Raw genomic sequence first — 15,138 nt, 5'->3', positions numbered from 1 at the left:
TAAACAAAAATGATATTCTTTTATTTGTAGAAACTAAACTAACTGAATTTGATATTCTTGATCTGCCTTGTTATTATGTTTGTAAAACTAAAAACAGAAAAAAAATCCAAGAAGCATCAGGTGGTATAGCAATTGTTTACAAAAAGATATTTGAAATGTATATTATATTTCATGAAACTGGCTGTCAATTTGTTTATTGAATGCAGATTTCAAAATTGCTTTTTAATCTAAAGACAGATATTTTATTGGGTTGCATATACATACCACCTGAAAATACTAAGTACTCAAATGTTGAAGCGTTTGACGAAATTGAAAATGAACTGATGTTATTTTTGAAAAAAGAAAAACTAGAATATGGTTTGATTGGTGATTTTAATTTCAAAACTAGTGTGTTACCTGATTACATTATTCCAGATGACAATATCATAGATATTTTAAATCTTGATTAAGATAATGAAATTTTGGAATATTTATTTGATTATCAAAATCTACTGAGAAATAATATTCCATTGCATCGAGTGAGTGGATGTTATTGTAAACCAAACAATTATGGTCACAGACTCTTGAATCTATGCAAAAAATTAAATATCTATATTGTTAATTCGAGGGTCGGTGAGGATAAAGGTGTAGGAGCAAGAACATGCAAAGATATCAGTGTTGTTGACTATTTAATTTTATCTTCTCAGTTATTTGCCTTGTTGACAAAATTTGCTATAGCTGAATTTGAACCGTTATTTTCTGATTGCCACAGTGCGCTTTGTTTTGAATTTCAAGCTTCACTGCTCACACATACTCGAGGCAAATTAGACGATTTACAGTCGTTCTACAGTAAGTGTGACAAGTCTTGCTAGTAGTCGCATAGAAAGACTACAAACTTAACCACTGGACTGATAATTGACTATAATTTACTTTTGTTAGTCAATCTATTCTTTACAAGTTCTTTTAGTAACGCTTCGTGTACCACAAGATTACCTTGTTTGGTTTAATTGCTCAATCAACACCTGATTGTAGTATAGAAATAAGACTAACAAGATAAGATACCTGATAACCGTATAATGAAATGACAAACAATACATCTGATAACCGTATAGTAAAATGACAAACAAAATAGACTTGATAACCGTATAGTAATATCACAAACAATAAACTTGATAACCGTATAGTAAAACCACAAACAATAAACCTGGAAGAAAATAATGCATATGTCTCGCATTCAGCCACACACACGGGAAAATTCACAGCATCTGAAAAAAAATAACAAAAGGTTACTTATTTTCTAATATTTTTAATTTACAAATAGCTACACTCACGAAACATTGACAGTGTTTTTGAAGGAGTTATAGTATTTAGACCATCGCATATAGCTATTTCTGTTAAATCTGATGCAAACCTGGTGTGGCGACGTAAAAAATCCTTCATTACTTTAAAACAGTTTTCGCATGGGTTCAGGTCTGGATGGTATGGTGGTTGAAACAAAAGTTCGACATTATGCTGGTTACACAAAGTTCTCATATGACCCTCAACAAACCGGCCATGGTGAAAACGACAATTGTCCATGATAACGGTGTCCCCGGCTTGTAGAACTGCATTTCCATATATATCTGCTGCTTGGAATGCATTACCAAAAAAGTCTAGCATAACAAGTCCGTTTGATGCTCCATCAACTATATCAAAATATTCAATTCCAAAAGGTCCCTGAAGTAAATTAACCGTATACGTTGCATTGGATGCATACCTATGGACTTCAATAGCCTTTTCACCTATAAGTGAATGTCCATATAGTCTATTTCCAGTAGTTTTGACCACAGATGATTCATAAAAAAAATGAAGTGTATATGGATTTTTTGTACTTATATTGTCAATATATTCATCAAATTTAACTTGAACACCAGCATCTAGGGACTCTCTTGCATACGTTTTCAGCTTCTTAAATGACATCTTTAAGTCGTTGTTTAAAATTTTTGATATTGTTGATACACTTGGTACGTTTTCTCGTGTTGTTATACCATCAACTAACAATCGCTTATGGATTTCGGAGAGAAAATAGACGGCTTCCTTGATTTATAATATTGTACCGCTTGTACAATCTCGTTTGAACTCTTGATTCTATCAGGTCCAGAACGGGTTTTTACAGGTGACAACGTCCCGTCAATTCGTAATTTCTGAACTATTTTTTCTACAGTATTGTGCGATATTTCACAATGTCGTCCTATTTGCGAATTAGAAAATCTCCCTGTTTTGTAAAGTCTTATCACTTTTTCCTTTAACTCTATATTAGTGGAAATTCCTGGTTTGTATTTTCTTCCATACTTATTTTCCTTAGAATATTGCAAAGTACTCTCGACCAATGAAATTGTAGGATTGGATGCCTCTTATTTGTGAAGAATGAATGTAAATCATGTTCTTAGTAAGGGATTATCCTATTATTTGGGTCTATTTACAGTTCAAAACAAAGAGTTTCTATAAATGAGTTACAACTGCCCCAAAGCACATTTATCAGATTGAAAGGATTTATCACACAGTGATTGAAACTGACTAAAAGTTGAATTGTGAAACAAACAAAAATCTCAAAATAAGTTGAAGTTTACTGGTGCAGTAAAATTGGTACCATGAATGTTATTATGAAAATATTTATAACTTCAAATTACTATAAAATTAAACAATACAAAAGCAATGCAAAAAAATAGAAAGAAAAAAAAACTTTCAGATAAAAAATAACCTAAATCTTTAGCTTTCCAAAACTTTAATTACTTGATCAGCGGTTGTGGAAAATAGTTATTTCCAATACATGTATTCCGATAAAAAAAAAACAGAGGAGTTTAATTTTGAACATATTAAAAACTTTTAAGGGCACTATTTTTGAACATTTCCCTGACATAATGAAACTGTATTTGATGTAAAAAGCCGGACCAAAATATTGGCTGTGAAATAAAATTTAGTTGTAACTCAAATGTATTTATTGGTTTAAACTGTAAATAAAAAAAGGATAATTCCTCACTAAAATATTACATGATTTACATTCATACTCACAATCAGGAAACATACAATTCCTACCTTTTCTTTCTACTGTTGTGTCACCTAATATCTATAACACATTTTTTTTTTAAATATTTCCCAAATGATAAGAAAGTCCTCACTTCACTAAAACTAATCTATAAATGACATGCCGAAAAAAAAAGTCATGCATTAATTATAAACATTGCACTGACAATGAAACTAATTCTTGAATAGATCATTTGAGCCTTGAGCACTTTACAATATTCTAAGTTTGTAAGAGAATGATAATCCCTTACTTCATGATAAGTACTCGCTAACGCTCGTACTTAATCATGAAGAAAGGGATTATCATTCTCTTACATATACTTGTCTGTCATTTTAATTTCTTTCACCTGATACCGTACAGTAACAGTAAACGTGTACATATCTAATCAAATGTCAACATGAAAAAAACTCACTAAATAAATCTACTCACGTGTTTTACTTGTCCTTACTTACAACTTTGTTCTGTGTTACTTGATAAAAATGGATGATATGACAGTCAGAAAATTTCTATATCAAATTGGTCCCGAATTTGCAAGATTTGCTGAACATTCTATAAGACATAAATTCACAAATGTAGCTTCTCTACGGTGTTTAAAAACTCCAGATGACATTCATTTTATATTTGGAAATGATCTATCGCTTGGAGAAATGAGACGGATGGAATTCGCATTAAATGAACTTGCAAGTGTAAACAAAAATGTACAAGAAAAAGTCGAAAACCCAGTTATCCGAAAAAATTGTTATTCAACCGAAGAGAAAATCCGCCAAAAGAAACAAGAGTTAGCCGACGATGAACAAAAGTTGGCTGAACTTGAGATGCCTATTTGTGAGCCTGCTCCACAAGGAAGCTTGCATTACAGGTAAATTTAAAAAGATAGTATCTCCATTCTTGATCTGGACCTAAATTTGCCCTTTCTAGATGTGGGCCGAAGTACGGGGAAAAGGGGGGGGGGGCGAAAGTAAAGTCACGGACAACATAAAATAGAACAGGTATGCTGTTTCAGGCGTCGTTGGCGTCGGCGTCATCAATGTAACGTTTATATTAAAATTGTACACAAACTGCATTATACAGTACAGTAAACAGGTGTTATGTTTTCAAATTGAATACGAACCAATTAAATCAATATGACTATAGATAGAAAATGAAAGGATATGGAGTAAATGTATATGAGACAAAATCGCATACAATACATAGAAAACATAGAAAATTATCAATGTACAGGGCTTTTATTCCTGTTCTTCATCTTGACAGTTGAAGAAGGGTCTTCAACAATGAACGAATCATTCATACCCTACAACAAGGTCAAGACGGCCCCTAGCGTCGACTTAAGCGGTACTATTGATAAAAAAATCCATAGTTCACCTTCTTGCTCCCCACCCGCCTCGGAGTGTATGAGCTGTTGGACATTTGATATTTATTTGAAAATTCCGATCTTAAAATTCAATGCACATAAAACAAAGAATTTACATAACTTTGAACATAATTGCTTTTTGTATAGAAGATAATACAACACATGATCGTTAGTTCACACCTACATTTATTGTGTAATGTAAAATGTTTTCGAAACATTTCAAACAACAAATAATAGAAAACGCATTACGTGTGAACGCAGCATCATTTTTTTCACACGAATTTACCGAGTGTTTTCGCTTTTCAATTTTAACTTGCATTTAAAACATTGTACTTTTAGGTGCACAAATTGTCATGTTCGTGGCCATAAGGCAGATAATAACAAAGGAAATTCTGTTTGTCGAAATGAAAAGTGCAACGATTACCGATCATGTGGCCAAAAAGACAAAACACAAAGAGTATCGAGATGACAAAAAGAAAATACAAAATCGGCTCAAAAACATCAAAAATGAAATTGCTGATTTGGAGGATGAGCTTGTACGTGCTACTGCTTATGAGGCAAAATCTGGTAACTCATTCACGAAAGTAGTGAAGGATAGGCTTAGGAAGAGTAACCCAACCAAATACTCCCAATCCAGTGTTCTTTTGAGAGATGTTATGGCGCTTCAAACAGCATATGATAATAGAATTCCTACAGTTTCGCAAAACGATAAATTAGAATTTCCAAAGAAAATTATGGAGGTCAATACTAAAAAAAAAAGGGAATATGATTCCGATTCAAGCATTACTGACTCTCCGCCTTCTAAAAAAATGTGTACCGTCACTCCGCAGAAAGTCAGACAGACTGTAAGGCAACAAATGCACTGTTCCGAATATGTTAATAGTCCAAATCCATTTCCTATTAATTTTCCGACTTATTATCCTGGCAATGTAGTTTGTGGTTTTCCGTTTGTGAACCAACAGATGCCAACTGGATTTAACCCAGAATTTCACCATATACAACAAGTAGGGCAAAACATGTACAACTGTTTCCCTCCAAGCCATGCAAATGCTTTTCAAATACAACAACCTGTACCGTTTTATGCCAACACTATCCGATCTTCAAATGTTTTACCTGCTAGTTCTGATGATGAAGAAGTTGAAACACAGAAACCAAAGATTTGGTCACCAGCTTTTATGTGTCAGTCATTCACTTACTTCTTATAACTGATAAATAATGTATTTTTTAACTCATTAGATTTGTTACACTGGTCTGCTGGTTTTTGTGATATATACTAAAATAGACCTTACAGTCGTTCTATAGTTAGTGTGACAAATCTTGCTAGTATTCGTATAGAAAGACTACAAACATAACCACTGGACTGATGATTGACTATAATTTATAAAAAGGTTTTCATAAAGCACGCAAGAGGTATAGTTTTGTAAAGAATGCCGAAAATAGAAGATTGATGATTGAATCTAGCAAAAAATATAAAAGCACATTAAACATTGCTTACAAGAAATATCAGCAAAAGATTGCAGACGATCTTCGGAACCTTTCCAAAAGTGATAGCAAATCTTTTTGGAAGATTTTAAATAATTTTCGCAAATCAAAAACAGATAATATAAATGATATTTCTATTGAATCTTTGTATGAACATTTTAGGGAGTTAAACAAAAACGATGAGGCAGATGAAAATCCTGGAGATTTTGTTTTTGAACATGATATTATACCAGAAAATATTAATTTTATCCTTAATGGTATTATAAGCGAAGAAGAAATTAAACTCGCTATTAGTAATTTGAAGAATAATAAATCAAGTGGTGATGATGGTGTCTTGAGTGAATATATAAAGAGTACTGTTAACACTCTTATGCCTGTATGTGTAAAATTATTTAACTTGATTTTTGATACTGGAGTAATACCAGAAAAATGGGATGCTGGAATATTAGTGCCAATATTCAAAAACAAGGTTACAAGGTCGGACCCAAATTGTTACAGGGGTATTACCTTAAATTCTTGTTTCAGCAAATTATTTTCGTCTATCCTAAATAATAAACTTGGTAAACTATCAGATTGTATCTCCCTTATTTCAAGCTCACAGGCTGGTTTTCGTAAAGGACACTCAACTATTGATAACATATTTGTCTTGTACGCCTTAGTCATTATTTACTTTTCATTTGGCGGGAAACTTTATTGTACATTCGTTGATTTTAAGTCTGCTTTTGACACCATTTGGAGACTAGGGCTGTGGAATAAATTGCAAAAATCTGGTATCAGGGGTAAAATTCTAACTGTTATTTATAATATGTACCAAAATTTAAAGACACGAGTCAAACTTGGTAAAGAGTACTCGGACATATTCAACTGTGAGATTGGTGGGGTCATGTTTAATTACAATGGAACTTTTCCAACTGCTACAAAGAAATTACATGATAAAGCTCAGAAGGCACTTTATGCCTTATTCTATAAAATACAAAATATCAGTATACTTATCGATTTACAATTTAAACTTTTTGATTGTCTTGTTGTTCCAGTTTTGTTATATTCAGCTGAAGTGTGGGGTTTTGAAAATAAAAACTGTATAGAAAAAAATGCATCTTCAATTTTGCAAAAAAATACTGAAACTTAGAAACACCACACCTAACTACATGGTTTATGGTGAAAATGGGAGATATCCTTTAGAAATTGTAATAAAACAAAAAATGTTGTCTTTCTGGAATAATTTATTGATAAATGATCATGAATTATCAACAATTATGTATGAATTAATGTTTGAATTACATAAAACTAGTCCTAAAAAGTTCAAATGGATTTCGTACATTAAATCTACTTTGGACGATTGTGGATTGAGTTTTGTTTGGAGTAACCAGGTACATATGGATAAAAACCAGCTTAAATCAAATATAAGACAAAGACTAACCGATCAATTCATTCAGCATTGGGTATTGCAGATTCAAAATTCTTCAAGGGGAGAATTCTATTCTCTATTCAAAAATAAGTTTGAATTGGAAAAATATTTGATGAATCTCGAGGAACATGAAAGGGTATTCATTACTTAATTGAGATGTGCAAATATTAGATTTCCTATAGAAACTGAAAGATGGGCCGGGATACTTAAAGAGAATAGAACTTGTAACCTTTGCAAAAACGGAATCGGGAATGAATTTTATTATTGATTCCAATGTGTATTTCCACCATTTGTAAAACTTAGAAAAACATATGTACCTAGTTACTATAGTACAAATCCAAGTAAGATAAAAATGAAAAATATGTTATCTTTATGTCATGTTCGACTATACAAATACCTGTCATTGTTCCTGAAAAAAATCTCGAAGTATTTTTTAGAAAAAAAAACATGTATCAGATTGAATTTCAATATTGTTTTGAAGCATGATATCATATGTTCGATTTTACTATATTTTCTCTATATTTTGTCAGTCTTGCCTGCCATCATTTATGTATACAATGTTAGTTTATTGTCCTCTTGTACACTTAATGTGTCTGAGGTTAAATAAAGAATTTGAATTTGAATTGAATATTAGCCAATAAAATTCTGGTATTTTAACTTGAAGTATAATAACTTGTATTGATAGTCTGTATGGTATCCAATATCATGTTGGCAAACATTGATATTATTTGACTAATTCATTTGTCGTTTCTGAGCAGCTAATCACATTGTAAAGTCCTAAAAAAGCTACTTGTGAACTACAATTTTAATATATTTAAAGAAAAAAAAATGCCATGGTTTAGCTTATTATTGCAAATACTAGCGGTAACCTATAGTGGCTTACACCCATGCATTTGCAGTCTTGTGGCTAGGTGTCTCTTGTGTAATCATACCACATGTCCCTATATTTTCATATAAATATACAATAATGTATAAAATCGTCTAATTCTACAGCATTAGGTTAAGGTGAAAAAAACGCATCTTTAAATTATGAATATATGCGTAAGGTGTAATACCACCAAATCATAGTGCGTCACATCCGAAAGGTCGAAAAAATATTCCCTTGAGTTTGACAGTTGTAGAAAATTATCCATGCATTTTTCATTGCAGAAAAAAAATGTGAGCCGTAACATATATCGTGAGTGTCAGAGAGCACCATTCTTTTTTTTATTTGGTGTTTCTATTAAATATTTTTGGAAACTTGAGGTGACATGGTTACTAAAGCTTGTAAACAGGAAAAATAGGGGTTAAAATTTGATTGGTTAACTTCCGGTGATGGTTATTATCTTATAAGCAATAAAATGTTTTGTGAAATGATTACTGCAGTACTGGACAGGATAAAAATTTACACATGCCAAGTATTTTTTATTTGAAACAAAGATGAATTCTGCACATTTTTTTTTGAAAAGTCACAATTTAACAAAGATTAACAGGGGAAAACAATGGTGGTATTACTCCTAGATTGTTGGAAAATCTTTTAACTACTAGTGTGTTATATCGATTTTTGAAGATTGAAATTCAATTAAGTTTCAAGAACTATCAGAACCTGAAAACTGTTTACAACTGAATGACATGTATATCTGAAAAACATATCTGAATGAGAGCTAATGGAAATAAAATGATCTGCAATGGAATGCCATTCTCCAGTGCCATACGAACTGAAAACCAATGTCTAAATGAGAAACAGAAAAGATTAAAGTCATTTACTAAAACACTGATAGGAAATCTCTGCTAAGATTGATTATCAGTAGAGGAATGCATTGTAAGTGGGAAACGATTAGTCACACCATACCTATCAATCAAACAATGCTTCAAACATATTGGAAATGATTATCAACTTGTATTCAGAAAGGTTATATTGAGGAAGTATATCGCAAACTTGTCAACCCTTTAATTAATTTATAATATCTTATAGGACAATAATACAATTCTTACGATTAAAGTAGTCAAAGACCTGATAACAACATTTTGAAAGGACTTCGGTGAAACAACAAATTGATGCAAATTTATATTAGCTTTATTTCATGAAACTCTGTTTGCATTGAAAAAGATTTTAAGTAAAAGGTCAACAGCAACCCAACGATAAAAACATTTCATCTAGAGTTAAAAAGACTGTCATAGGCAAACTATAAACCGGCTAGAGTCTAGTGAAAAAAATATCATCAAAAGATCTGTAATCGTAAGCAAAATTAAAGATGTTTAACCCCGCCATATTCTTTATGTGCCTGTCCCAAGTCAGGAGCCTGTAGTTCAGTGGTTGTCGTTGGTTCATGTCTGTCATATTTGATTTTCGTAAATTGTTTTGTTATAAATTAGGCTGTTAATTTTCTCAATTTAATTGTTTCATATTTTTCATGTCGGGGCCTTTTATAGCCGACCATACGGTATGGGTTTTTCTCATTGTTGAAGGCCGTACGGTTGCCTATAATTGTTTACATCCACTTCATTTGAACTTTGGTGGATAGTTGTCTTATTGGCAATCATACCACATCTCCTTATTTTTATATTAAAGAACGTTAACTGGTATACTAAGTAACTAAGGAAACCACAGAGGTTCTTGACTTTGGCCTGGTACTGATACACATAAAACACGTTAATGATATACCTTTGTAAATTATATAAATACACACTACTTATAACTTAGAAAAAGAGAATGTTCAGCTTTTGGTAGAAAAAACGATCGTTGACACCTAATTGTTTTCAAAAAGAACGCAGGTGGAACTTGACATTCTGAGCATATCGTTCTGTCAGATTTGCTGCATCTGTTATTTTTTATAATCATTTATGGAAAAATGATTTCTGAGAGCTTAAATTTCAGGGCTGACATGAAAAAATTAAATTACTGGTTAAAGGGCAGCACAAAGATAAACTAATTAAGAACTGTAATTAACGTTTAAAAGAATAACAGATTTTCAGAATTAGAATAAGAACAGTATATACAAATACAACCAAACAACACATTTATTTCTCTACGCACAAAGCACATTACACATTAGTGAATTGCCTGAAGTCACAAGTGATTAACTGTCATAGTATGGTTAGGCTAAATAACTGATTTCCTTTATTATATAACTATGTTTTAGGTGAGCATTGAAATGGATGTAAATGGTAAAGGGAAATATTACATTCCAGAAGATGGTGCAGCACAGGTTAAATTTTCCAGGTATGTAAATATTTTCTTTTGTTTTCATCAGAGCTTTACAAAGATATGCCTGTCTGTCTTACTTGTATTCAGAGAATTGAGAACGCATTATCTAATAATTAAATTACATGTATGTTTCATTATAATACGTTATTTTGATTGGCTAACAGCAATCTGGCGTCATTCTGAAATTAACCTTCATTTTAAAATGAAATGAAACAAACATCCATGATGACACGAACTTCCACAAAAAAGTGCACAGGTAAATAAAAGAAAAACTTGATAGAAATCGTGTTTTCATGATCCTAGCAAAAAAATGTAATTATAGGTATTGAATGCTTCTTTTAGTAATTTTATAGGGTTGTAAAAGCGTATACCGTGCGGACATTTTACACCCCAATAAATTTACAAAAAGAAGCATTCAGTTCTTAAATGTTTGGCCAGTTTGCACGAGGTATGGCTTGAAGTATGATGAATGTATAGCTGGGTTAGATGGCGTTTCGGTCCGTGTAACACTTTTCAATTCAAAATTTCAAAAAGTTTTCAAATTTTAGTTTTTTTGATTTTTGATCAAAGTTTTAAAATATTAAAATTCCATTTTTTTTAAAAAAATTTCGAATTTTGAAAATTCCGCCAAATAATTAAAATTTCAAAATTATAAACTTCGTTTTAAATTTTAATAGTTTAGATATTTCAGCAAACTTTAAAAATTCTAAACTGAACGTACAGTTTTGATCATTTTGCTTTTTAAAAGTTTGAATTTTTTTATTTTTTGATTAAAATATAGGAAAGGGGAAAAAACTAAAAAGTGGATACCTGTTACAAGTACGAAACGGAATAAGAATGGAAGGAAACGAAATGAAATTTACCAAAAACAAATCAAAACGAAAACAGTATTTTCTGAAAAACTAAATATAATAAAAATTATAAAACAAGAGGCTAAATTGTAACCAATCGAATTGCTTATTACTGGGTTGGTAATAACATGAGCAACACGACGGGTGTCACATGTGGATCAGAATCTGCTTACCCTTCCGGATCACCTGAGATCACCCCCAATTTTTGGTGGGGGTTCGTGTTGCTCAGTCTTTAGTTTTCTATGTTGTGTGTTGTGTACTATTGTTTGTCTATTGGTCTTTTTCTTTTTTAGCCATGGCGTTGTCTGTTTATTTTCAACATATGAGTTTTAATGTCCCTCTGTTATCTTTCGCCCCTCTTCTGTTTGATCTACAGGGTGAAAAAGAGAAATATGTTTCTTTTAGGTCTAAAAAATAATTAGTAAGACCAGATTTCGACATACTTTGATTCTCTAACTAAATGAACAATATACAGAAATTACTTGTCGACTTTATAATTACTGCTATTTTTAAATTGCGAATAAAAGGAAACGGAATATTCGATTTTTGAAATAAGGGATAGTTCCGAATTTGTTATTTGCACTTTTGTAAATTATTGTGCGACAATCAACTTTGAGCAAAATATAAGTACGCAGCATGAAGAGAACCACCGACCTTCGGTAGGAAAACTGACAATCCTAGTCAATTAAGATTGAAGTCGAGTGCACCTGCCCTTTGAGGGATTCGAACTCACAACATCAGTGTTGACGGGCTAGTGTTAAGTAGTTCGACTACTTATACAACTCGCCCACCGAGTCCCCATAAAATAAAGAGATGTATGATTGCCAATAAGACAACTATTTACCAGAGACCAAATGAGGTAGATTACTGATCGACAGGTGACCGTTTGGCCTGAACAATGAACAAAACCCATACTACATAGCAAGCTATAAAAGAATTTGAAATAAAACAAATGTATAAAATTCACCGAGTTCACCAACGGCCTGATTTATGTACAAAACAACAAACGAAAAACAAATATGATATACAGCTACAAACGATAACCACTGAACTACATGCTCCTGATTTCGGACAGACACAGGGGCCGTCTTCAATTTGCAGTGAGGTGAGAGCTGTTTTGCTCCGTGTTGAAGGCCTCAGATTTGACTCTGACTTTGAGATGCAAGACAAAAAATAAAGCGCCGTTCCTTTGGTTTTTGTGTGTACTGGTTTTGTGTCATGAATTTATTTTTTCTAACTCTGTATCATGTGACAAACTTCCTCAACAATACACTACTTAATATTTTTTCTCTAATATCATTCATTTTTGTTTTGTTAACTTTAATTAACTCATTTGCACAAGATATGGATAGAAATATAAATTACTGCTGTTTACTTTGTGGAAATAATTTGAAAATCAATATTCAAAAATGTCTTTTTTTTCTTTTTTTTTTCTTTCTATTTTTTCACGACATAATTCTTAATTGGACTAACTCCACTCAGATATGAGAAGACTTCATCTAATACATACACCATCACGAGTAACGCCACTCAGATATGAGAAGACAATATCTAATACATACAGCATTACGAGTGACGTCACTCAGATATGAGAAGATTTCATCTAATACATACACCATCACGAGTAACGCAACTCAGATATGAGAAGACAACATCTAATACATACACAATCACATGTAACGCCACTCAGATACGAGAAGACAACATCTAATACATAATACTTGTATTGATATAAACAATTTAGTAGAATACCACGATTACTTTCAATCAAAAGGACATTTAGATCAATACAAGTCTAGTTGCATTAAAAAGTATACTTAACCTCACAAATAATTTATTAGTTATACAAACATTTCTTTTGCGTGTCATACCGCAATTCTCCAACGAAAGTGTCAGTAATTGTGTTGTTAGTACTACATGTTATTTTTATTGTCTGCGAACAAATGTCACAATAAACACTTTGAAGCGTTTCAGCTAGCATCCAAGTGTTACCAACAATTACTGTAACAGCCCTCACAAGCAGCTTTTAAACATGTATAATTACAATGGCATATGTATTTATCTTCAAATACTTGCTTTATCTACGGATAATCGGTCTTATATAGGAATACAATTTGTCAAAGAGTCTGATTATTATTTTTGATAACGTAGAGGTTTTCGGTCACGTAGATTATAAATTGTTTTCTTGTGAGGTACTTTGTGTTGATTGATGCTTTCAAGATATTTTAAAAATGGATGATTTGTATCGTACTTACTGTGAAATATTTTATTTATGTAAAAAAAGTGAATCTCGGATTTGAATTCATTGACCTTGTATGTTACATTTCAATGTATATGCGGTATGATGAGTAATGAACTTACTGGTTTAATTAAGCGTGAATTCCATGAAAGTTGGTATTCCATGAACGATAAATCTTAATGTTTTTTTAAGGATTTGTGGGAAGATAGTAAGAACAAGTAAATCAAATATAGAAAAAAAAATCGTTATGGGTTCCGCGGAACCCTGTGTCTCGCCTACGATTGCTGCTGTCAGTTTAAAAGTATAATGTTGACTTAAAAAGTGAGTCCATTTATCAGTAAAATATAGAATTTAAAAGAAAATTCAAACTTTTTCTTTAGATGCTATTTCTTGGTCTTGAAGATTAGCTTCTGTCCAAGTTTCATAACAATCCATGAAGGTGTACAATCTTATCATGTCAAAAAAAAAATGAATCCCAGACTTCTGTAAATGTTAACTTTAAAAAACTAAGTCCATCTATCAGAAAAATACTGAAAATGGAAATGTATTTTCAAAAGTTTGCTTCAGACATTATCTCTTAATCATAAAATTCTATGAAGGTTTGACTAAGTATTTGATGTGTAACAAACTTTAACCCCAGACTGAATCTGAATGTAAACTGTAAAAAAACTAAGTCCATTTATCAGTAAAATACGGAAAAATCAAAATATTTTTTTTTCAAAATTTTGCCCTGAATACTGTATTTTGGTCGTAAACAAGCTTCTGTTCAAATTTCATAACATTCGATGAAGGTTTGATAAAGTTGTTGATGTCTTGAAAAACTTTTACCACAGACTGAACCTGAATGTTGACGCCGCCGACATCGACGCCGGAATATAGGATCGCTTTGTTTCGCTTTTGCGACATAAATGTCGCAGGCTCGACCAAAATGATGTAATCGTTCAACACAGAAAAAAATAATCATAAAGGTCACATTTGTTCTTGAGCGATTAACCGGCAATTTCTTGAATTTCCTTTGAAAGTAGAAGCCATGCATTTATTCTACCATGAGAGGCTGTCATGTTCACATCTGATGTCAACATATAATTCAAATAATTGGAAAAAAATACAAAACTTTATAAGTTAACTTCGTGTAAGTTTGACTGACAGTTGTTTCAGTTGCGGATGTTTGATTCATATAGTATACACAGTGTTGCTATAGTTTTCATTATTTACAAATGTATGAAGTAAAATTAATCCGGTCAAACTCCAAATCAAAAGTAAAGGAAATTGAAATAAATCTGTCTGAAGTGGAACATTATGTTAAATCATGTCAGTTTTTCAATACCTGTATAGAACTGGGTCAAAACTGCTGCTGTTGAACTATTACTCTCCGAGGCTTACATCAGCTTAGTAGTTGAAAAACTTTGGTACTACATGATTTATAACATACCTTTCTTAAATTGTCTGTTTATAAATTTATGAACTATTTTGAAGCTAAGGTTCCAACTCCCTTAGACAAAGTTGACTGTAGATCGTTGGCTACTATTTTCATGCCTCTTTTGGTCATATAGATCTTCACGTGTTTCATTACAGAT

At 31.9% G+C, this 15,138-nt stretch overlaps 1 protein-coding gene across 1 annotated transcript in view; it reads left to right on the top strand.

Annotated features, from left to right (window-relative positions):
• The window catches only part of LOC127720567 (neprilysin-4-like), a 107,911-nt gene that overhangs the window by 37,971 nt on the left and 54,802 nt on the right, over nucleotides 1-15,138 (top strand). Inside the window, exon 2 of the mRNA XM_052227178.1 lies at nucleotides 10,407-10,486. Coding sequence (XP_052083138.1) covers nucleotides 10,419-10,486 — 68 coding nt within the window. The 5' untranslated portion in view covers nucleotides 10,407-10,418. The remainder of the gene's footprint in view (nucleotides 1-10,406; nucleotides 10,487-15,138) is intronic.

Source organism: Mytilus californianus, unplaced genomic scaffold (genome assembly GCF_021869535.1).
Source record: "Mytilus californianus isolate M0D057914Y unplaced genomic scaffold, xbMytCali1.0.p SCAF_11, whole genome shotgun sequence".
Lineage (NCBI taxonomy): Eukaryota > Metazoa > Mollusca > Bivalvia > Mytilida > Mytilidae > Mytilus > Mytilus californianus.
The sequence above is the reverse complement of the archived record's forward strand: the minus strand, read 5'-3'. Positions and strand labels throughout refer to the sequence as shown.